The 24,116-nt window shown below is 37.8% G+C and overlaps 3 protein-coding genes and 1 long non-coding RNA gene across 5 annotated transcripts; 2 read left to right on the plus strand and 2 right to left on the minus strand.

The window, feature by feature from the left end:
* Positions 1-3,988: 3,988 nt before the first annotated feature.
* LOC119017386 lies at positions 3,989-9,912 on the minus strand. Its single transcript, XR_005074413.1, has 3 exons — positions 9,745-9,912; positions 7,127-7,195; positions 3,989-4,124 (listed from the first exon to the last, which is right to left on the minus strand). It is a non-coding gene; the product is annotated as an uncharacterized LOC119017386 (long non-coding RNA).
* LOC119017383 (sperm acrosome membrane-associated protein 4-like) lies at positions 4,356-7,949 on the plus strand. The gene is made up of 3 exons (XM_037094050.1): positions 4,356-4,624; positions 6,020-6,130; positions 6,996-7,949. Exons 1-3 carry the CDS (start codon positions 4,573-4,575, stop codon positions 7,217-7,219), a joined length of 387 nt encoding a protein of 128 aa, XP_036949945.1. The 5' UTR covers positions 4,356-4,572; the 3' UTR covers positions 7,220-7,949.
* A 61-nt stretch (positions 9,913-9,973) lies between the features above and the next one.
* On the plus strand, positions 9,974-17,286 carry clic1 (chloride intracellular channel 1). 2 transcript variants are annotated; one of them, XM_037094045.1, is made up of 7 exons: positions 9,974-10,134; positions 10,420-10,485; positions 12,069-12,178; positions 12,458-12,583; positions 13,058-13,164; positions 13,535-13,716; positions 13,814-17,286. In XM_037094045.1, exons 2-7 carry the CDS (start codon positions 10,444-10,446, stop codon positions 13,973-13,975), a joined length of 729 nt encoding a protein of 242 aa, XP_036949940.1. In that variant the 5' UTR covers positions 9,974-10,134; positions 10,420-10,443; the 3' UTR covers positions 13,976-17,286. The 2 variants fall into 2 exon arrangements, with proteins under 2 accessions (XP_036949940.1, XP_036949941.1); XM_037094046.1 differs by having other exon boundaries at positions 9,981-10,209.
* A 471-nt stretch (positions 17,287-17,757) lies between these two features.
* LOC119017385 (prostate stem cell antigen-like) lies at positions 17,758-23,046 on the minus strand. Its single transcript, XM_037094053.1, has 3 exons — positions 22,991-23,046; positions 21,763-21,878; positions 17,758-19,447 (listed from the first exon to the last, which is right to left on the minus strand). The coding sequence occupies exons 1-3, from the start codon at positions 23,044-23,046 to the stop codon at positions 19,236-19,238; spliced, it is 384 nt and encodes a 127-aa protein (XP_036949948.1). The 3' UTR covers positions 17,758-19,235.
* Between the last annotated feature and the right edge of the window lie 1,070 nt (positions 23,047-24,116).

Consider the following 24,116-nt stretch of genomic DNA (forward strand, 5'->3'; position numbering starts at 1 on the left):
TAAATTCATTAGTGATCTTTAGAGGTGCAGATAGATAATTTGTGTTCCAATGGACAGAACCAAGCTAGCTGTTTCCCACTGCTAAGCTAATCAGCTGCTGCCTGTAGCTTTATATTTAGCCTCACGTATAAAAATGTGAGTGGTATCAATTTTCTTATCTCACTCTCGGAAAGAAACTGAATATGTTTCCAAAAACATTTAAATATTCTTCAAAACAAACAAACAACCAAAAAAACGTGATTCATAGCAGGTATTAGGTGTATTTTTTTTTTTATTGCGCTCACAGTTTAAAATTCACTGAAAAGACTAAGTAATGCTACCTCTATTTCAATTCTATCCTATATGTGAACCTTTGAATTATTTTTTTTTTTTAAATACTCTCTGCTTGTTACTTGTAATAGTTTCCATGATCATATTCCATTATCTTCATACCCTCAAGTGAAGGGAGTCTCCTGTTTGACAACAAAGAGTCCCAGTATCTATAGCATAATGACTCTATTATTGACTGAAGCTTTGGTCTCTGTTTAAGTCTAAAGCTTTTGAAAATGATTATGATGTTTCTTTACAATAAGCCATGAGTTCACAAGGGTTCAAACACACACAAACACACGTGTGTACTGACACAGTAATGAGGTCATCATCATCATCATCATCATCTCTTTTCACCTGTTGTTTGGCTTTGTAATAGAACTACTTCACTCTTCAAACAAACCTCTGTTTAGTTTGTTTTTTGAGAATATACCAGTGGGTGACAAATGAAAATCCATGTCCACATTATTCTATCCTCGCTGACTGATCAAAGCCCCTAATGGCACATCTGTGATATAAAAGCAGATCAGTAGAACTGATGAAGCTCACTGGAAACCCGCTGCAGACACTCGCTGTTGGATCGTTGAGCAGCTCTTTGACCGCCTCTGCCACTTTTGAGATCTTCTTATTGGCGCTGATCATTTTTACATCTGTAAAAAAGCAATATGAAGTTCATCTGGGCGTTTGCAGTATTGATGGCAATGTTTGTTACAGGTGAGATCGTTGAAGAGGAGGCACTCTTATATTTATGTGTTGATACAGGATCATTATTTCCAATTCTTTTATCAACATGATAAAGGGTGACAACTTTGAATCTTATCTTTTCAGATCTCAGTGATGCAGTTAAAATGTGTTTTTTTGGGCTTTTTCAAATTCTGTATGGTTAAATCAGCTTCCAACCAAAAGTCAGAAAGCTTTCTAAGACTAATACTATAGCTGACACTGAGAACACTGTGGTGATTTGGGGTTTTAACTGCACAAAGAATTTAAATTCATGACAGATATTTTCAGACACTATTTAAGTTCAAATTTGGAGGCAATCTAAAGACATGAAAATGGGATATAGCACTTAGAACAGTGTAGAAAATAACTATTATGACACCATAAGGAAGATATTAGATGATGCTATAAAAAAAGGTGTACAATCACACTTTAATGCTTGAGACTAGAGTTTATTTTCTGTTGGTAATCGAGATTTTCAGGAGAGTGTGGATGTGTTTTGGCATTTAATTTGGAAGTCCTTTTGTTTTTCAAATCCTCAAAAACTACTTTTCAAAATATTAGATATTTTAGAATCTGACTGGTGACTGGTCAACCTTAAATCAGAAACCAAGTGGAGCTTGGATTGAATGGGTGAGTATGGGATGATAATAATAAAAATAATAATAATAATAATAATAATAATAATAATAATAATAATAATAATAATAATAACATCACAAACAATGTATTGTTCGATAAAACAAACCTTTTAACGGTTGAAGTCAGTAAAAGCCTTCTTATGATTTGTTGTTTATAATAGCATTGAGAAATTATTTTCTTTAGATCTGGTAGCTGCCAAAAGCAGTCTAAAAACACAGTCAGTTGCTAATAAATGTATCATAAAGGGTTTCCTGTGGAGCCTTATTCCCTATTTACTGATGCTGTTTAAAGAAAGTAGTCCCTTGTAGTTTATTGTATCTCTTTTCTATTCTGCTCCCTAAAATCTCTCCTTTCCTCTGGATCACAGGTGAGTCCTTGACCTGTAATACCTGCCAAGTGTCGCTTGCAGGTAAATGTCGCTACAAATCCACTGAGACCTGCAGCGACTCTGAGACCAACTGCTACTGGGGAAAACTGGGTGAGTAACATAAATAATCTTCTGCCGTCCTCTTCAGTCCATTAAAAACCTCTTGATAAATTGGCTGGATGTCTGCGTTAATGTCTGTAATTGAAATGGTCCCACTGTGTCTGGAACAATTTCTCAAACTATGTGATGCCCAAGCTTGACAGCAGAAACCGAGGTGTGGCCGGGCATAAAACACACCTGAGGTTCAACCCAGAGCAGTCCAACAGTTTTTTCTATATAGAAAGACACAGGGCCTGTCATTAACGGCCAACAATTTTCCAAAGTAAAATAATTTATTTTCCTGCTTTTGTATAAAAAATCCACTTGAAACTGATTAAATTGACTCTTTTAGACTACGCTTGCATGCAGGTGGAAGGTTCAGACAGACACTTGAAACATGTTTGAACCAGTCAGCTGATTTTTTATGACTACGTAACTCATAAATGCAGTGCTGTTTTGGAAGCCAAGAGATGCTATTAGCTTCTTGCATCACTTGCATGTGCCAACAAAGAGACCTTTCAAAAGAATCGCTGCTTTTAACTTTATTTCCCACAAGTTAAACGCGTCCTTGAAAACAAAAAGCAAAAATAGAAGCAATAGTCATAGGCTCAGCTGAATTGTCAAATAAACAGGCTATGTTAAAATGACAACACATGTAAATCGATAAGAGATCAAACATGAAGGCTAAGCTAATTTAATAGTATAATTTAAATGAATAGGTTGAGGAATTTCAAATAAAATCGTTTTTGCTTCCCTGCTGAGAGTTAGAGGAGAAGATTGACACCACCCTCATGTTTATGTGCTAAATATAGCTTAGCTAGCAAGCTGCCATTTAGCTTAGCTTAGCATAAAGTCAAGAAACAATGAAAGAGCTAGCCTAGCTCTGTCTAACACACCACTCTCTAACAGGTTGTATCTTATTATTTAGCTGAACACAAACAGATGTGTAAAAACAACAAGTAATAGATAAGACTCTAGGAAGTTAGACTGCTGCACCATGTGTTGTTAGCTAAAAACTGTTATGGGCCTGGTTAGCCTAGCATGAAACATCTAGTTAACAACATATCTGTTTATGTACAGATTAAACAAATATGTAGCATGTGTATAATTGAGCTTTTAGGAGCTAGCAGACTATTTTGGAGTGGAAAAAAAAGTGGAAAGTAAATGAGTAACTGAACCAGACTTGAATATATTTCCTCTACTCAACTATTAGGAAATATTCAACATTTCCATCACATAACAGGATAAGCTTATAAAATTCAACAGAGTGTTACAGATAAAAGACTTAGCCTCATGTCCCAACATTTGTGGTCTGCAAATTCTCCTTGAAAGGAAGCAAAATTAGTGAGTCATTGGAGCCTCTGGGCTTAAATAACAGTGGTTGCCCCACCCAGATAGATGGAAGGGTGGGTGGGTGGATGGATGGATAAAGGTACAGCACTGGTGGTGGCAGTAAGGTGCATTGTTCCTAGAAAAACAACAAATAATTCTTGTAAAAAAAACTTACCAACCCTAATTCTTCCAACAGAGCCAGTGATAATCAGATAGTTCTATATTTATAATAACACTCAAAACTTTGGATATTTACATACATTTTGCTGTTTTATTTGAGACTTTCTGTATTATCACTTTTAACAGGATCTGAATCCACGACAACACACAGTGTTATCACACAGACTGACAAGCTGTACTTATCGTTTTCTTATTATTTTCTAAGTGTACATTTAACAAAGGCTGCTGATCTTCGTGTCCCCCTATTCAAGCCTTCAACAACACTCGGCTAAGAATACTGAACATGGAGACTGGCGGATGTCTGAACTCTACGCGCTGCAACCAAACTGAAGCTGGAGTCCTCCTGACTGCTGGATACACCATCACCAGGACCTGCTGCAGCACCGCAGACCTCTGCAATGGAGCCCCATCCATCCAGCTTCCTCTCACTGCCGCTTTGGGTGCGGCTGTAATGGCCATTTGGAGCACTAGAGGCCTGTAAAAGCAACAGCAACAAAAAAAAATCCTATAGATAAATGAGTGTTGTCACTGAGTTTAGCAATAACATGTAATGAAATATGTGCCGTCCATGTTAGAATTTTTGCTTTGTCATTAATCACAAACAAAATTTAAACCACGTGAAAAGCTTTACTAAATGTTGAAAGATGAGCTGACGCATAATAAATCTTGTCTGTGCTCAAACTTAATGAGTTGTTCTTGACGCTGCGGATGTTTTAGTTGTGGGGAGTTTTCCAGCAATGACTTCCTGCTCAAGGTACTGGAACACAAAACCTGAAAAACCCCATTCTCGCACGTTGTATCCATTCAGTCTCACCTGACAATAGCCATTGCCTTTTCATTATCTCACTTGAGCAAGACGTTTAATTGGACCTGTAAGCTTCTTTTTAAAAAAGGAATCTCGTGACCTCCAAACTGCAAGAAGGATGAACAACCTTTGTAAAGCAGTGGCTGTCCTGAGCGTCTTTATCGCAGCCGGTAAGATGAGAATTTCATTCAGACTAGTACAACAGGACCAAGTCTTTTTTCAGCCAAACCGATAACGCTGAGTGGTTACATTTACGCTGTTCATCAGCAGTTGCCGCAGGTCAAAACAGGACTTACCATTCAAATGAACCTCAAGACAAAGTGAATTTTCAGAATTGATATTAAGAAGGATGTCTGTAAAAACACAAACAAAAGAAAACAACCAAAAGAAAAAATAGTGTATTATCTATTTGCCGAAAATGTAGTGACGCACAAACTCCAGAAATGAGAGAAAGTGTGTAAAGAAGAGAATGAAAATGCAACAACAGAGGAAGCCTTTGAAAGACTGACATTGATAGCTTTTACAAATACCAGTAGATCAGACATAGACCATGGCATTAGTTAGTGAGTTATTATTTTTGGTCTGTACTCTTTCTTTTTCCTCTATACATTTTCCAGTCGCTACCTGCTTCAGCATCATTTCAACTAAAGTGGCTATTCACATATCAACAGTGCTTACAGTCAGATTATTTTCAAGATACTTGAAGATATTGTGCTTTTATGCAGTGTAAGTAAATGGAAACAAATGAAATAAAATGCATACTGTACATAAATACTGTACATTAGAGATGACTCGAGTCACTGTTTTCATGACTTCCAACTTGACATGACAGAAAATGACTTAAGACTTGACTTTCAATTCATTCTTATACCTTTTGAAAATTAAGATACATTTTAAAATAAATAAATAACATCGTCATTGAGACTCGACACAACCCATGACTTGACTTGAATCCCCGCCCCCCCAAAAAAAATTTACTGGGATTTACATAAGACTCAGACCAAATGACTTGAGTCACCTGTCTGCTATACATAGTGTACATACCTTGGTACTGTATTTACTGCACATACATACATATGAAAAAATATTACTGGCACACACACACACACACACACTGTACTTTCTATCTACTGCACATAATGAACATACATACTGTACATACATCCATTATTAACTTCCAGCTCTTGCATGCTTTTGAGGATCATTTGAAATATGCCGACTCATTTCCTTGTTGAGAGTTGGTTGAGTAGATCGATCACTACCATATCTGTTCGTTAGATATGAAGCAACAGCCAAGAGAAATTTAGCATCTTATCTTAACTTAGCTTAGCACAAACAATGGGAAACAGTGGGAGAGAGCTAACCTGGCTCTGTCCAAAGGCAACAAATTCTGCACCCTCCACAGAAGTCAATAAAACTTCAAAGAGCCATTTTAACTATGCTTCACCGTTACCGGTGTTGGTAGGTGGAGAAAGTACAAACACAGATTTCCTTCAAATTATGTTGTTGAGTAAATTTCTGTCAATCTGACTCTTACGTTTTTCTTCTGTATTTCCCTTGAACAGCACAATGCCTGACCTGTCGCCAGTGTGTCATTGGTATATTTGGGTCGTGTCTCTTTGGAAGTGACACCACATGTAATAATGCGACCGAGAGCTGCTTCACTGGAGAAGCTCGTAAGGAACCTACTACATCACTCTGAACACACAATAAAGATTTACATTTAACTACAGAATTTAGAAATGTATAATGTAGTAGAACAGAATGAAATCACTTTGTCACATGGTCTTTCATTTGTTCACTTGCCTTGAAACTACAGATGTTCAACATTAAGATCTACATTATAAGTTTGCAAAGGAAATTCACAGTAATATATCTACTAAATGCACACATAGAGTCCACAAGACTGAAAGTTACAATAAAAACAGGCCAACAGTAATTTATATTTGTAGGATGTAAAGGAAATTGGAGTCGACATTCTGGCACATTTTTGACAGTACACTAGGCTAGCTGTTAAATCTGTCACTTGAATTATCATGTTAGCTAATGTTCGCTGAATGCTAACAAAGCATTGGCTAATCATTCACAGGCTTATTCATCACCCTCTATCTAGAAAATGAAAAACTCGTGCTATTAGCTTACCGTTGTGTTTGACTAGCTAGATTACGGATGACAGTGTAGGCTACAAAACTGTCTATTTGCTGTTGATGACATCACATATTAATCCCCTTTTAGCCTAGCCTCTGTAGCAACACATTAGCTTATGCATAGCTAGATTGTTTAGCAGCGAACTACATCAGAAATCGACATTCACAAACCAGCTGAACAAAGAATAACACCATCCAAGAATGACTATTTCATGTCAATCTATCAGCTGCTTGTGAATATTTGCTGAGTCACAGATTGGACAAAATGGCGGATGTATCATTAGTTGTGGAGCTCAACTGTCACCATCTTTTGGTGGCAGTTAAAAATGGAGACAATTAGGTGTCCTTAAATTTTACATTTGCTGACATGTATCTGTGTTTCCAACCCTCCCAGAGTTCAATGCCACCGGGGCGATCAGCCTGCACATCCGCGGCTGCCTGGACTCAAACCTGTGTGGGCGGACGTTGAGCGGCAGCCTCCTGGGTGCCGGCTACACCAGCACCTTCCAGTGTTGTACAACTAACCTGTGCAATGGAGCCGCTTCAGTCCAGCTCCCTCTGACGGTGGCTATCTGTGCCACCATCTTGTCCTCTCTGTGGGGCATGTGGGAGATGTAGTTTTACATAATCTGACTCTGACAGGTCCCTATATTGATTACATTTTCTTAAATGTTACACTAATTATCTTATCATACAATCAATCAATCTAAATCTGAAAACTTTTTTCTGTATGTACTGAAGAGATCATTTTCATAAAATCCACAAAACACACAAATCTCAGTAATTTAAACAAATCATTCAATAGTTTTGTGTCGTGTGTCATTATTATTTTTATTATATACACTGAGATCAGGTGACCTTGAGGGATTTCACATTTTGCAGTTACATTTTTAGCTATGTATGAGTGACCTTTTTTCTGGGCTATTGTTGTTCACAGACACACAACAGGTTTGTCTGCGCTTAATGAGCCCGGGAGCTTGTTTTGTAACAGAGATGTCTGCGCTAACCTGTTGTCAACACGAGCTACAGTCTACCATTGTTTTCACCACAGACAAGCCTGATGATCTATAATCCTTGGGTCAACACCCCACCTGCAAGCTGTTTCAAAACCTGAGGACGCCCTCTAGTGCCCAGTGACACAACCTAATAATGAAAGGCTGGTGACAAATACAGCATGGGTGCTTTTGACACTATGTTTTCAATCCTAAAGCCCAAAAATCTGTCAAAGTATATGCTATATACTATCAAATAAAGAACCTACTACTTATTTTGGAGTATCAGTCTATACTGCACAGTTGATACCTCAGTTATATCAGAGTCCCTCACTGAGTGGTTTGTAGTGATGGATGATCATAGAAAAAAATAAATAAAACCTCTCATTAGAACTTACACTGTCACACTGTCTCTTGTGGGTTAACTAGAGTAAACTATCCTCAGATTGTCCTCTGGAAGTCATTCGAGGACTCCTGGAGGTCCCTAAATCCCAGTTTGGGCCTCCATGACAGGAAACACACTGTATCTGAATCAAGACTTTGACTGTAAGTGTTACATGCTCATTGGAGTGGCAACCCAGCAGAACTTTCCTCATAATATTAATGGATTTTCCAGATTTTTTGGACCAGACTCAGTACCATTTTCCATGTCTTGTGACCAACAAGCACAATAAAGCCCATACCTCCCTCTACTGGATCTTTACTAGACTGCAGTACAAACTGTGAAGTATTGAAAGTAGGAATTTGGAACAAAATATTAATATTTTACATAATGACAGATTCTACTTCCAGGAGGATCCAAAAAATCTGAATGTTTGTGACATATGAACATTCAGTTATTTCAGACTCAGCTGTGCTACACACTTCATTAATCTTTTTCTGTTTCCATGAGTTCTTAATTTATATTACCATCAGCAAGGAAACACGCAGGGAATCCCAAGAGCATTTTTGTGATTAAAAAGTCTGTTAACATGGATTATAACATCTTGCTTTGTTAAATTCAAACTGCTGAAAGTCATCTTTTGAATGCATTTTCACACAAAACTAGGACTGTGATTTTAGTCAACCATCTTTTACAGTTAACAGAAAAGGAGCTGACTGAATGAAAATGAAAAAAACAAGATAAAATACATTAAAAAAGAAAAATCACTTGTGTTTTTTCACTCATGCAAACAAAATAGTCTGGGAGACCTTCTTGAGAGTTAAACCTGCAGTATTCAACTTACCCTCCCTGCAAATTAAAGGTCACATATTGCAGAAAGTCTGATTCATTTAGGTTTATGTTTGATTGTAAAGCAGGATTCTGTGTTTTCTATAAAAATCTCAGGACACTCTATCCATAGAGAAATGCACGCAGCTTGTATTTAGCCTTTAACCTGACTTTCGTATTTCATAATTATAGTCTCCACCCTCAGTAACACCATATACATGACCATGATTGTTAAACTAACTGCAGAACTGATGTAGAAACATGGTGGGCGGTGCCTGCTCAGGGCTGTGAGAGCTGACCAATCAGAACAGACTGGGCTTTTTGGGAGTTGGTCCTGGAAGAAGTGACTAAAACAGAGTGTTCACACAGAGGCTGAGCACTGAATCAATGGACAGAATGAGAATTTTTCTCTTTAAACAATAACGCACAACCACAATGATGAGTGATGGGTCTTCATCGATTTGAATTGTTTATTAAATTGTGTCTTGAACTACACATACGTTGATCTCTCTCCATTCACTACCCAACAAAGTTTTTTGAAATAATGTCCCATAGGACAAACTGTGTCCAAATTCGCTCACTACTCCCTATACAGTGCACTAAATAGTGAGTACGTCATTATGTAGTGCTGCACAAATGTCTAGTGGGAATTATCATACCCTAGATAGTGGACTCAAAGTATCCCATAGTGAATCACAGAAAGTAGTGTACAACCAATGGTAACTGACCAAGCAATATTTACCATCATGCATTGCACTGAAAGACTCTTAAGCTAGCATCAAAATCTATCGCTATAGCTATTTTTAAAACACTAAGAAGGCTCGACACAACATGAAACTTTGCTCGTAGTATCACCAGGGTCTCTAAACATGAACACGAGCATTGAGAACATTGTTTGTGTACACAGACTTTATTAAATAAAAGGTTTTTGAACAACTCACCTTAGCAGCTAGGTGCCTAAGAGTGCCCATAACACTCCATTGAAAATTAGCTTGCCCGAAAACACATAAGTCATGCACTCTGACTTTTTCCACATGTGCAGGAACACAGTCGACATCGCAAATTAATTTGTAAAATTGTTTAAGTTATCCTTTAAGTATCTTCCTCCATCTCACCCTCAGCCTCGCCGCGCCTTTTTTTTTCTCCCTCGGCATTGAACGCCTCTTCATTCGCGGAGCGCTCAGCCCGTCACTGAGCACCAGGAAATGGAGGCGCTGACTCTGTGGTGATGAGTGTGTCGCTGCAGCCGACTGACAGACAGCAGAACTGGGAGGGGGAAACTACCAGCACAGGCATCTACAGGCTTCAGCGACAACCCTCAGCACTTCGAGGTCGGTTCAGCACACCCTAAAAAAAGAGCTAAAAGTGAATATTTTGACGTTTCAAGAGGCCGAGGTTTGCTTTGTGTGAGTTTTTTCGCTGCTTGTGTTGCTGCTAGAGACGTTTCGTCTTGTCATTTTTCTCAGCGGGGTTAGGAGCGGAAGATGGGCTTGGCTGGCCGAGTTTTGAACTTGTGTCGCTTTTGTCGCCTAGAAAAACTCAGCATTTCACTTCTTTTCACCGCGCTTCGCGTAACTTTTTCAACTTATTTGTGTCTGTTTCCGGTTTTAAAACAGGTCTCGTGCATCAGCCGTTGGAAGATGAGCGACCCGAACCAGCCCAAAGTTGAGCTCTTTGTGAAGGTGAGCGATGATCGATGACACCCACAAACTGACGACATTACGGGACATTAAGTGGCATTTATTTACTTTACACTGCGGTTTTAAAAGCTTCTTATCTTATCCTTTCATCTGCTCTCTCAGTCTCTTGCTAGCACAAGCTGATAACGTATCTCGAGCCACCCGCTTTAATGTCACCTTGCACGTTTTAAATCTAAATGATCGGTGTTGCATGTAACAGTATCCATGTCATTTGGACCACCTGGGCTGACTCACCGGGCTTATAAATGCCAGTAAGGCTAATCTAATTAAATGCACGTTAAGATAATGTGCAGACGACTTTAATCTATATTTAGTATGTTGGCCAGGCAGGCTAATCCCATTTTCTTTGAGCCAAAAAACATGCTGTAATATGACCAATATGGCTTTTTTCCCCCTTCCTCCCCTTCATGGTCTTACACGAGTTTCCATAATGATTCCTCTGTTTGAGCATGTGAACATGTGCGCCACCCTCCACTTTTTTTCTTCTTCAGGGGTGAAAGATGCTGTTGTAACTTCTCTAAAACCTTCTTTATTAGTCAGACACTTAATCTGAAGCAAGTATTTAAGCATACTTTCAACATGTGGCTTCCTGATTTACTGTAACTGCCCTCAAGTTTATTCTGTATGTTGATCAGGCCACAGAGTAGAGATACACTAATGTTACAGTGACTGAATGAAATATGGCTTCCTGCAGCCATGCAGGGTACATTGTAAAGCTGTACGATCATTTCCTGTGCAGCCCAGGAGCTCTACTGTAAAGCAGCACTATGTAGTTTTGGGGAGGACATTTTAATCAGAAGAGAAAAATTTTAATTAACTGATGTATTGATTTTTTTTAAGCATAAACAAACTGTTTTCATTACTGAGTAAACAAACTGACCTTAAATGACATCACAATTTCATACCGTTTTAATTTATTTATATTTGGCAGACCCTGCCACCCTTGTAGCTTCAAACAGTGTTCTGGGGATCCTATTTTGTTCAGTAATTTATTGGAAAAATAACTATTTCTGCGTCTGTATCATTACCTCAGTCATACTGTATGTAATAAAATTCTGAGATTGAATTGCCTCTCCAAAACAACGTAGTGTCCCTTGTAATACTATGAGTTATGTGACTTCTAGGGCCACAGCTGTGAATGTTTTTTCCACAAGAATCCATAAATTGTTCGGTCCGCTAAATGAAATAATCCGGAAATGTTAAAAATGCCCATCAATGATTTCCAGAGCCCAGGGTCTTTAAAACAAAAGATAATCCACAATGTTATGAAACAAATAAAAGATTATATGATTAATCAATTAGTAAAGTAATTCCAGATTAGAGCCTGAGCAATACTTAATGACAATACTGATCAGGAAATAAGAAAATTCTGTCATCAATATGTTAGCAAATATTCTTAAACACAGAATATGTGTATATGTATATTTGTGTGTCATTTAGTCAACAAAATGTTAAAAAAAAGTATGATGTATTCAAATTTTTGTGTTAGAACTTGATATGGTAGAGAGCTGAAACAAATTGTCAATATACCTATTGGTCAAATTTTGTCTGTTTGTGTTTCCCAGGCGGGGAGCGATGGTCAGAACATCGGCAACTGTCCCTTCTCCCAGCGCCTGTTCATGGTGCTGTGGCTGAAAGGAGTCACTTTCGATGTCACCACTGTGGACATGAAGAGGTGAAAACACTGTGCTCTGAGAGGAATGTCCGCCTACTGTTTAAATGATCCCAAATGTACCATGCTGTTAAGAAACATTTCATTCAGATATTGAGTGTTAAAAGATTTAGAACCACTTTGGAATAAGTCTGAGTTGGAAACATGAGTAATTTCCTGCAGTTTCATATGTCTTGTTTGTGCTTATTTTTCTTCCTTCATTCCCATTTTCTTTGATTTCACTCTTACTGTTTAACCCTTTGTCTCTTTTGCTGGACTTGCTTTATTTACATCCAACTTTAGGAAGCCGGACATCTTGAAGGACCTGGCACCAGGTGCCCAGCCTCCCTTCCTGCTGTACGGCAGCGAGGTGAAAACCGACACCAACAAGATCGAGGAGTTCCTGGAGGATAATCTCAGCCCTCCTAAGTAATCTCAGAAAACTAATCAATTTGCTATTCATTTAAGTTAATTATCAAGCCAAAACACCAAACCTTTCTTCGCTTCAGATTTGTAGTTGTGAGTAAATGCTGCTTTTCATTGTCTTATTTTATAGTTAACAGAATATTTGTGGTCAAATAAAACAAGGATTGGAAGATGTATTTTTTGGGCTGTAGAACATTTATATGTACATTTTTAATCATTTTTTGCTCAAGATGCACAATATATATTTGGTAGATGACTAATCATTTATCAATACAAATCAATATCGTTCATCTCTATTCTTCACGTTTTTCATTGTGCATCAATTTTGAGTGTTTTTGTAGTTTTTTTTTTGTCACCCTGTAAAAACGTTCCTTGTCTAATTTCATGCACATTTCGGTCATGTGATTTTTTTCTTTTTTGGTGAATTCTGATGTGATGATTGTATGTTATTCATCATCGATCTTTTTGATTGTTTAGGTATCCCCGTCTGGCTGCTCGCAACCCAGAGTCCAACACAGCAGGCATGGATGTTTTCTCCAAATTCTCCGCTTACGTCAAGAACTCAAACCCTCAGACCAATGAAAGTGAGTAGATCTATCTATCAGCGTCTTTATAACAGAGTCAGACTGCTTCCTTCAATAGAGCTTGGTTTATTTTGGTGGGATTTTATGCATCAGCGCTTCCTGTGTTACTGTGATGGACTGAAAACCAGCAGGGAGCATCCCTGTTAATAACATTAGGGTCTGATCTTTTCTGCTTGATGCAAACAGGTCACCTGCTAATGTGTGTTCATTTTATCTACTTGTTTATTTCTCTTAAACAAAATTCACTCAAAACATTTCAGCCATTTAAACTAAAAAGAAATGCATCTCGTTATCTGATTTGGAGAAACTATCCTTTGAGCTTTGAGAACACTCTATGTTTGACTCTTTCTGTGTGTACACATGTGCTCAGATTTAGAGAAAGGTCTGCTGAAGGCTCTGAAGAAGCTGGATGACTACCTCGGTTCCCCACTTCCTGATGAGATCGACGAGAATAGCGCTGATGAAGTCACTTCCTCCTCCCGCCCCTTCCTGGACGGCCAAGAGCTTACTCTGGCTGACTGCAACTTGCTGCCTAAGCTCCACATCGTGAAGGTAATCTTTCTTGTGTAAAGCTGTGCAGTGTGGGGGGCCTGGGAGGAATAGATTAGGAGGTTGTTTTGGTCTGAAATCTTTCTTTTGCTTTCTCCAGGTGGTGTGTCTAAAGTACAGAAACTTCAGCATCCCTCAATCTCTGACAAACCTCTGGAGGTACCTGAACGCTGCGTACGCAAGGGATGAGTTTGCCTCTACCTGCCCGGCGGACGAAGAGATCCACATTGCCTACTCTTCTGTAGCTAAAGCTCTCAAGTAGGAGGACAACAGGATACACAAGTCACAAATATAAAAGCACAAAAACAACATACACACTGACCTGCATGCAACATATTTCTCTGTTTCTCAAGAGGCCAATCTAAGGGCATTTTTCTTCAGCTTTAAAAGTTGATTTCACCTTTTTGCTAGGAGTCTGGTTTTCTAGCGTCAAATATTACTATTAGTTTTGATTTAGAGGAGTTTATTCATGTAGCTCTCCTCCTAAAAAAGTGATTTCTGTCCACCACAGGAATGGCAGATGTGCACAAATAATGTAACTGTTGGTTAATTTATCCTCTTGACAAACTTGTTTAACACCCACATATCATCCAAGTTTACTTCAATTTTTGGTTACCTGTTGATCATGTTGCTTGCAGGCTCACACACACACACACACACACACACACACACACACACACACATACACACAAACACACTCAAACAATTAAGGCTAATTTATGCTCCCTTTAAAAACATCCATTTCAAATGATATAGCCATTACTGCCCACATACTTCCAGACATCCTTCATGTTTTCATGGATCTTAAGCAGTTCCACCACTAAAGATCACCACTCAGAGGCAAATCAGTTTTGCATGGACCACCCCTTATCTTTCGCCGTCCAACTTCGATTTAATTCCTGTCCAATCTCCTGCCAGCTGTTCTGTGCCAACCTTTTGTCGCATACATTTTTAAAACTTGTTCCCCACGACTACTAGAGGTACTGCTCTGTTGGTCCATATCCGTAAACACAATAAATGCAGAGCACGGACAGAAGGCTCCACCCTGATGTTCACCATGAATAAGCATAAATAAGCCTTAACACAAACATTTTCACAAAAACTACAGCCTTGCTTGTGTACAGTTTCGCCATCAGTAGATACACACTGTAAAGTCTAAATGTTCCCCTCTTGATGACGTTACAATATATTCTTACTTTTTGAGGGGAACACAGAGCTGTTACTTGTAGCTTGCAAGCCTCACACAAGCTGACGCTCGCATTTTCAATCTTGGTGTTAAGGAAATGGGTTTCATTTGCATAACAGCGTCAACTCACCTGCCAAAGTGTCTTTTGTGGTTTGTCTTTCAATCACGGATGCTTCACGTCGAATTTATTATTTTGTTATAGAAGGAACAAGGCCTTTTAAGAAGCCACTTCTATTTTAAATACTTCTTTAAGGGATGGGGGTGCTTTTCCTTGCCCTCGTTTTAGGGAGTCAGAGCTGCAAACAGTTATAGAGACAGGAAACTGTTTCAATAGACTCTGGCTTCCCCTTTCTGTGCTCCCACAGCAGGCGTGAAAGGATTATTCAAGATTACCAAGCTTGTAAGTGGTCCGCTGTCAGGGCCCGTTACCAACAAATTATTTTGTTGTGCCTGTCATGTATGAAGGATCCTTTTCAGTGTCATATAAAAAGAGGAAGATCACTTTGTTTGATTGTAACAAAGAGCTGTTGTTAATCACTCAAGTGCTAAACTGAAAGCACATCATCCTCCCTCCTCCAGTAGCTCAGGGCGCTAGGTCTCTTTTGTCACAGCAGGAAGTTAAATATAAACAGTGTTTAAAATTAAAACAGCAGTCACAGATTTAGAGGGTAGTCTGTTGGTAATTAAAGGATAAGGCTAGTGATATTCTATTTCCTTCATATTGTCAAAATCCAAAACCAATAACAGGGTACTAATGTTTTTTTATCACACCCATTCAGTCCTACTAAAGACATAAATCTTTCGTTTCAGTTTTGAACTAATGTCACTCAAACAGGAGATAATTTACAGGAGAAGGACATTTAAAAGTCATTTAAACAGCATTATGATGAGGTCGACATTTTTTGATTTGTGTTTGATGTCATTCCCTCAGCTATCTGAATATTGGATGGATTCCCATTAAGTTGGGGAAGGAGGTTGGTGGGAGATGTTTAGGCTTCATTTTCAGGAGCTGTCCTGTTGTCAATCTTTGTAAACAGTCAATGGGTCAAAAATGTAATTTGTCCTACACTTTGTGTTTGGTGCTAAATAATGTTAGCATGCAAACATGGTGAACATAAACATTTAGCCTGAGAACATTTTAACATCCTGACTAAATGGATGAAGGTGTGAACATTTGACTCAAGTTGGGAGAAAAACAGGAGAATTTTAACTCCGGAAAGAAACCTGAATAATTGGGAGGATTGGAAAATATGCTGTAGGCTCTCTAATGGTTTTTTGACAATATTGTAAGGCACAAGCTCTCGTATGTCCGAAGTTGTTTCCGCAGGCAGCACATATTGGTTTTGTTGACAATCCAAAAGGATTATTAAGGATTAATCCACTCTTGGAAGTTTGCTAGAAACTAATGTCAAACGACTTGATATTGAAGAGCTGGAACCGATAATGACACACCTTGTTTTACTGCACCAGCTTGTTTAGTGGATTTTATGAACTTTATAGCACTCTGCAAATTATATTTATAGAGGCCAAGATAGCCTTGTTACGTGTCATGAAGGAAATAAAGAAAGGAAACCGAAGTGCAATTTTAAACCCATTGAAAAGACAACGTTGTATACAGACTGGGATTATTTTAGACATGCAGTGTGAGCACAGATGAATTTTAATCGCGCAAGTTGCAACCACCATTCCAAAAACTCTGGTATGCTGTGGTTTACATCACTTTGCATGTTACAGGCAGAACAAAGACAATGTTTTATCAGAACATTGATCATCTTATCTTTGTACTGTGTACATTATGTTTATCCACAGCGTACCAATTATTTTGGAATCAGGGTTGTACCTCCTTCCTTGACGAACTGCTAGGTTGCTAATACGAGTGTTGATCAATGAAATGATACTGTTTATTTTACTTGACTGAATTGTTCATCTGTTTTCTACAATGTTTAAAGGGATTTCCTCTGAGTAATTTGATGTATTTTAGTATTTCTTCTCTCCAAGTGTGAAGTAAATCTCACTTCTTACTGTAGGAATTGATACAGTTTCAGGGACCATTTAACTTGATATAACCATTAAAATGCTACTTTGATTAGTTTGTTTTTCACTTTACTGTCTTGCATACGTTTTCTTTATGCTTTTTCTCTGTCCTTTGCATTTCCCTACCAATATTTTAGACTTTTTTTGTCTTTTTTTATGCCATTTGCCATTTAGTAGTAAGCAGTTGCACTTAAAAGTCTGCAGGATCAAAACCGTGGATGTGGATGTTAAAGCGGTAGATTTAGATCAACAATGAGGACAATCAAACTAATAGCACAGCTCAAATGTATTTTGTACTCTTACAAAGACACATGTATTAATATCCAAATAAAAATATCTTGGTAATAAAGCAACCACTGATACATTGTTTTTATTTACTCTTTAACTGTTGCTGTATTGAGGAATGGAACCGCCAAAAATAAAAATAAATACATGACTTGATACGTAATTGATATGCTATAAATGATGATCCCTTAAATGATTAAAATCAATTAATTTATTTACCTTTGCTGACACCCTTATTTATACACTTTTTGATTTTCCATTTTATTTATTCATCCATTTCCAGGTTATTTATTTGTGTATTCATTTATGCATTAAATTCTGTTTTTGTTTTTGTTTTCTGCCTTGTAAGATAATACAAATCTAAATAAATGAATTAATAAATAAATTACCAGATAACACAGGTGAATCAATACAAAGGGAAAAAATAGAGGCAAAAAAAACAAAACACAAAAACTGTTACTTATTTCACATTTTATAAATTTATTAATTAATACCTTTGTTTATTTTCAGTATTCATTTATTTTTGATTTTGGCAGTTTCAGTCTTCCATATCATCGAGGGTAACATTGAGATGTTCAAGGAAAAGGGGTCCAAAAAGTTGCACATGTGGTAATTCCAAAATTACTTGTACAAACAAAACAAATGAATATAAAGAATGGCACAAATAAGAAGCACAATACTGAGAAGGCAGCTCTTTTATGTAGTTTATTAAGTTTTATAAGCATCATTATCAGGTCATCATTAGTCTTGTTTGGAGAGGCATTGATACATAACCAGAAGAAAAACAGTATTTATTTAAGGTTTTTAAAGCAGTTGGATCCATTTAGTGTCTCTCCTGGAGCTTTCACCCATTTGACATGTGAATGTTGCTGCTCAAATTTAGACTTTTTCCGAGGATTTTAGTGCGTTCTTGTCCATGTTGGCGATAAAGTTAATTCTTGATCTTGGGACTCAACATTTGACAAAACAGAATCCCTACAGGGTCCATTTAGTAGCTGCTCCTGAGACAGAGCTTTCTATCAGAGCACATGAAATTCATGTGCCAACTATCTTCTTTTTCCAAGGTCAGAAACAAACTTTTGAACTTTAAAGACAACAAAAGCTGACAAATCTTGAAAATCTACTAATTTGGGTAACACTTAGAAATAAACATCATTATGGTAAATGTATATTTAATTAAATGTTGGTTCACTGTTAGGATTGATCAGTGTAAATTTGCAATTGATGTTAATAAGACTTTGTAAACTTAATAAATACTGTGTTCATCTATAAACAGTGTTTTTTATGGCCCATGTAAAGTTGCAAATTGTAAAAAAAAAAACTATATAGTTGCTTGATAAATGGTTTATTAAGCCTTTTATTGTCTGTTACAATTGGACATTTATTAACCAAAGTTTAACTACAAATTTACCATTCATTATTAATAATTATTATAAACCCTAAATTGTTGTTGAAGATCATGTGATGTGATCAAGAGCTCCAAAAGACTTACTAAATGGACCTTAAGGTGAGATTGTTCTGTCGAATCAAGAATGAACTGTGAACCAGCTTTTAAGCCAAAATGGACGATCGGGTTTTGCGAAAAAGACTTAAATTTGATCATTACTGTTTCATGATAACTGAGCAAATTCTTGACACCTGATGAAGATCATGTGGTACGACTGAAAGCTCCAGTACAGCCACGAAAGAGGTGATATATATTTTGGTATCAGTCAGGTATTTTTGCCGACTTTATTTGGTCAGTTTTGGTAGTGGCATTTTTGTAACTTGTTTATTAAATACATGTTTAGTATAGTATCATTGTTATTGGGTTCTCTTGGCATTTTAATAAGATAAGAGGAAGCCATGGGGGAAAAAATATCAGATAACGTGTATCACTCGTCATCCCTGATAGTTCTTCATTAAAAACAGGACTTTTCCAACCCTGTTATTTTACATGTGCCTGTTACGTCTTTGATATCTGGTGTTAAGTGTGACATCGCGGAGACCTGCACACCTCTGTCATCCCCTCTGACTCTCAGGCCAGCAGGAGAATGATCGCCGGCAGCAGACAGAGGGCGACTCGTCCCCAGCTGAGGGCAGCAACGGCCCCGGCTCCGTTACACAGGTCTGTATCACAGCAGACGTTGGTGTAGTTGAAGTAGAGGCCTGAGGCGTATTTCTGTCCACTCACGCCACACTGGGAGGGGATGGCACAGCTCTTCTCGTACATCGTCACATGTAGTGAACCTGTGAGAGAAAGGGAAAGGAGTTTATTTTGGTCAAACAAAGCTATGGAGGGTGAGAGAGGCCGTAATGAAATGATTTTTAAAGGGGACTGAAAACCTGCAGTTTTTCTTCTGTTAACTACATTTTAAAAAGTGAGTTTGTATTTCATAACATGTGAGGACTAGATACTTACGTTTTCCCAACAGCAGACTTTTGTCTTTTTTTTTATGAGGAGTGTTGCATTATGGGTTGTTTAGCCCTAATGTTGCTTAGCTTGCAAGTGTCTGTGCATGTGTTATATAATATTATATTCTTTTGGTGTCTTATATATATATTTAGGTAAATACTGTTTAATTAGTCTTTGAATACAAACACTACTGAATTCATTGTATTTGTCCTCCAGCTGAATTTCTGTGTTTTGATTTTCAAAGCACAAGATATAGAAAACCTTTTTAAAAAAAACCCCCTACAAAACAAAATTGTTCAGTTTTCTGGTCACCCATCTGAGCTCACCAATTTCATTGAGGCTTGGGTGATTATCCTTGGTCCCTCTGATTCTTATGGTGTAATTTTTCATCTTGAATGTTGGATGTATGAATACCGCCAGGTCAAGTCAGGCAAATCCATTTAAAAGAAGAAAAAAAAAAGTCACAAGTGAACTATTAAAATGCCTTTAGAGTCACGGCATGGTGATGTTCGGCCAGACTCTGACATGTTTTGGCATCAGCCTTCAAAAGGGAACAAAAGTCTCTTTATAGTGATTATCAACCAATAGGAATCTACCCTATTGTGACCGATAGGAACCTATTACTGCTACAGTAAAGACATTTTGATTGGAGTTTTTTTTAGCGATGTATCCAAGTTAATTTGAAAGTAGAATGTTCTCCAACCCTTACATTTTTTTCAAATTGATTTGAGTTTTTAGATCAGAATATAAAAATCAATTTACGCAATGGATCTATTTGAAAACTGGGAAAATGAGGTAGACATACATTTTCTGAAAACTTCAAATGACCTTTACAAAAGGTGTAATTCAGGCAACATTTAATCATGTAAGTGGTTTCTTAAGTTTTATAAATGTGGTGTTATTGAAGTCGTTACATCCTTTCTTTGCTTCCGCACAAAACCCCTGAATTTTGTTCCATTTGATGAAGTTTCCTTTAGTGATAATGAGTCCTACTTTTTAATTACATTCACCCAAAACTCAGAGTTATTAAATTGGAAATCCTATTCAACATATTGTCTGGTACACTGATGAAACGGCAGCCTATGCCTCCATTCAGTTTGCCATAACATTAATGGTAATGACTGAATAACTGAAATGAATATGAGTGAGTTACGGGTGCTTTATATCTTATTCGTTTATCAAATTATACACCCGAAATGTAGAGGGAGATTTATCACATTATTAAAAGTGCGATGCCAATGTTACCACTTCTGTTTACGAAAACTGAGCATGCATGGGTTAAGGTTCACGCAAAAAAAGGGGCTTCAGCATCTGATCAGTCACAGTGAACGTTTTGCCCCACCCGCTTAGTTATTTTTAGAGATAATTTGATGCCATCACAGGCATTAGTGAGCTGAAAACCGGACTGATGAGAAATGGTGCTGAGCTCTGATCTACTGAGTCATTCTGTGGCCTTGTTTTGTTTTTTCACACTTGAGGAATCAAGGAAGGACCGGACCTGAAAAACCCGTCAAAATTCTTACTCTGCTGCCTGTAAATATTTGGACAATAATATGGATCATTATGGCTCGTAAAGAATAAGCTTGACCACCTATCCTGATGATTTTTCTAACATAAACAAGTTATTCTCCTCTAGATTTTAGAGTTTTCTGGGTTTTTATTCACCAAATGTATCCAGATGACTTAATAAAGCTGTGTCTCAGAGCTGGTCAGGTGAACAGGGATTAACATAAAAAAGGCTTTGCGATTTAAATGCAGTTTTAAGAACATTTGGACTGAATTGGCGGAGTGCTGCAAGGATTTAAGCTACATGTATGCCCCTATAATGAGAATGTAAATAGACTTAAATTAACAGAACTTGTCCCAGTGGGCAAAAACAAATGTATCCTTACACATGTATACAAACTGAACTGCATTGCATCTTTTCCTCAGATCTGTTCCCAGAAGCTGTACAATGAGGCTTTGTCTGTCAATTTGTGGCCATCTTGCACCAGATTCTCAGAAAATAATCAAATCTAAGACACAGAAACAAACTCTCTCTCTCGCTCGCTCGCTCGCACGCGCACACACACACACACACACACACACACACACACACACACACACACACACACACACACACACACACACACACAGATCTGGATCTCACCCCGGCTGCCAGTCGCAGTGCTTGACAGGCAGCGCTGTCCAGCCGGACACTCCTGGGGGAACTTTAAGCAGTCCAGAGAAGAGATGGCGGGGAACACACAGGTGAAACACTGCAAACTGGCTGAGGGAAACAATTGGAAAGAGTAAAATTAAGAAACTGTAGTTGAGATGTGTTTGATTTGGTGTTTAAAGCAGAGGGACTAGATGGTGAGGACGAGTCAGACACGCCCCTCTTCAGACTTTCTTTTTTTGAATATGTTCAGACCATTGGGAGTGTTTTTCCTGTGTATGGTTCTGCTTCCTGGTAAAGACAGCAGAGGTGGAATCTGCATTTTTCAGACCTATACGGACCTATACTATAATATGATATAAAACATACAATGTAATATGTTGATGATAAAATACATTACATATAATGATAATGAAATTTTGACTGATATTCATTGGCATAGAAACAACTGTTTTTAATAGGTATCTTTAAAGAAGACCTATCAGTTTTTTATTCAGTTTTTTTTAATATTGGCTCTTGTGCATGTAAAAGGTCCTGATACAAAAAGCCCAAAGCCTGTGACACTGTTGAGGTGAAGCTAACTGGGAGATGTAAACTTGACAGAAGCAACTGAAGACTCGATGATTAGTGCTTGCTTGCTCAGGTGTGTGTGAGCTGACCAATCAGAGCAGAGCATCTGAGAAAACTGATTTGCTTTTCTGAGCAATAAACATAAACAAGAAACACATAAGCCTATTCTAAAATAAAATTATGAACCTCAAAATGAGCAGTATATGTCTCTTTTAAACACAAGTACTAATCACAGGTAACTTCAGTTAAAAATAAACTCGTCAGGGTTCTCTGAGAACAAACTCTATCATGGAGATTCTGTTTTGTATATGCTAATTCACAGTTTGTTATTGATAAGCTAATATTGATTAATTTTATCAAGCTCTGAGGGTTGAGATTAGGAGATATTTTGCATTTACCACCAAACAAGCTGTAACTGTTGTAAAAATTATTTTCAAAATCTGAAAAAATACTTTTTTTCATCTTTCGTGCACAAGGTCAAACTTTTGTAAATCCTAGCACATTTGAACATTGTTCTACCCAAAGCAGAGAGTAAAGTTCTAGTAGCATGTCACTGAAAAACACATTTTCCAACAATTTTAACCGTGTTATCATGAAGGTCCTCTAATTCTAACTTCACTCACTGAATGAACTGAAAACTTTCATCTACATACCTGCCAAAGGTAGACAACACACGAGTACAATAAGAAGCTGTGACCGAGACATGATGCTCCCAGTAAGAAGTGCTCAAATTGTCCAAATGCGTCCAAAAGAATCCCGTCTTGGGACGTCACAGCTGATCCAGTACGCCCCTCAACTCAGTCCTAAATTGAGTTTCTCTTTGATGTCCACACCCTCGCCACTCACTTTTTCTTCCGTTTTACTTCCGCTGTTTTTTTATATTACGCTGATAAAGTCAGACCTCTTCAAACGTAGTTCTTATATTGTCAGCACCCAGAGGTCGCCCCTTTGTGTTCCCTTTTTTTCTCGTCTTCTAACTTTTGTCGCAGGGCCTGATTTGACCCACGTTACTCTGGCAGTGAGCATCTCCTCCCTAGAATGTATAATTTGATTTGCAGAGGTAATTCTGATCAGCTGACTTGGTTCAAGACGGCCTGTGAATGACATTTGTAGTGTGTCTTAAGTCACACCAAGTGTCACTTTCACAACAGCAGCATCGTTACTCAGTGATTAATTAATTAGAAGGCGTGAGGAATGATGGCACATTTAAGACAAATTAGGGTGATTGTGTTTAATTGAGCTAAATAAGATGACCTCTGATCTCATTGTTAAGAAGGTCAAGCAAAAGGGATCATTTCTAGTTCCCAGAAAGGGCTGCAGCTCCAACCGAGGACACCACATTGTGTGTAGTTATATTAAAGTGTTTTTACTGAATTGTTTCATTATAATAGTCATTGTGGAAAAACGATTTAATGGAGACTTAATGGAGCTGTGTTGTTTTTATTGTATTCTGGGTTTCTGGCAGCTTTATGCTTTTGTCAAATTGACTAATCGATGTATGGCTCAGTTTTTGTAGGTAAACAGATCCCATGCATCTGTGTTGGGGATAGGTTAAAAGGTAAGGGGCAACATTAAATAGGAATAACAAGTATGAAAACAAAAGACAAAATGACCCTGGAAAATGTTCTACACCTGATGTTTGCATTTCTACAATTCTGGCTATTTTGCTCCCAGTGGCATTAAATCTATCATTTATGTCAAAATAGGCCATAATGTATTAAGTCCTTTGTATATGTGTGAGAGAGCAGCTAGAAAGGTGCAGAGAAGTCAGAAAA

This window comes from Acanthopagrus latus, chromosome 3 (genome assembly GCF_904848185.1).
Source record: "Acanthopagrus latus isolate v.2019 chromosome 3, fAcaLat1.1, whole genome shotgun sequence".
Lineage (NCBI taxonomy): Eukaryota > Metazoa > Chordata > Actinopteri > Spariformes > Sparidae > Acanthopagrus > Acanthopagrus latus.

Bases quoted from the DNA above. Each gene is read 5' to 3' on its own strand.
- LOC119017385 (XM_037094053.1), bottom strand. From the start codon at position 23,046: ATGTCTCGGTCACAGCTTCTTATTGTACTCGTGTGTTGTCTACCTTTG. The intron at 21,879-22,990 runs GTAGATGAAAGT...TCCCTCAGCCAG, and splicing joins TGTCTACCTTTGGCAGGTAT to TTTGCAGTGTTTCACCTGTG. The intron at 19,448-21,762 runs GTGAGATCCAGA...TTTCTCTCACAG, and splicing joins CACTGCGACTGGCAGCCGGG to GTTCACTACATGTGACGATG.
- clic1 (XM_037094045.1), top strand. From the start codon at position 10,444: ATGAGCGACCCGAACCAGCCCAAAGTTGAGCTCTTTGTGAAG. The intron at 12,179-12,457 runs GTGAAAACACTG...ATCCAACTTTAG, and splicing joins ACCACTGTGGACATGAAGAG to GAAGCCGGACATCTTGAAGG. The intron at 13,165-13,534 runs GTGAGTAGATCT...ACATGTGCTCAG, and splicing joins AAACCCTCAGACCAATGAAA to ATTTAGAGAAAGGTCTGCTG.
- LOC119017383 (XM_037094050.1), top strand. From the start codon at position 4,573: ATGAACAACCTTTGTAAAGCAGTGGCTGTCCTGAGCGTCTTTATCGCA. The intron at 4,625-6,019 runs GTAAGATGAGAA...TCCCTTGAACAG, and splicing joins GAGCGTCTTTATCGCAGCCG to CACAATGCCTGACCTGTCGC. The intron at 6,131-6,995 runs GTAAGGAACCTA...CAACCCTCCCAG, and splicing joins CTGCTTCACTGGAGAAGCTC to AGTTCAATGCCACCGGGGCG.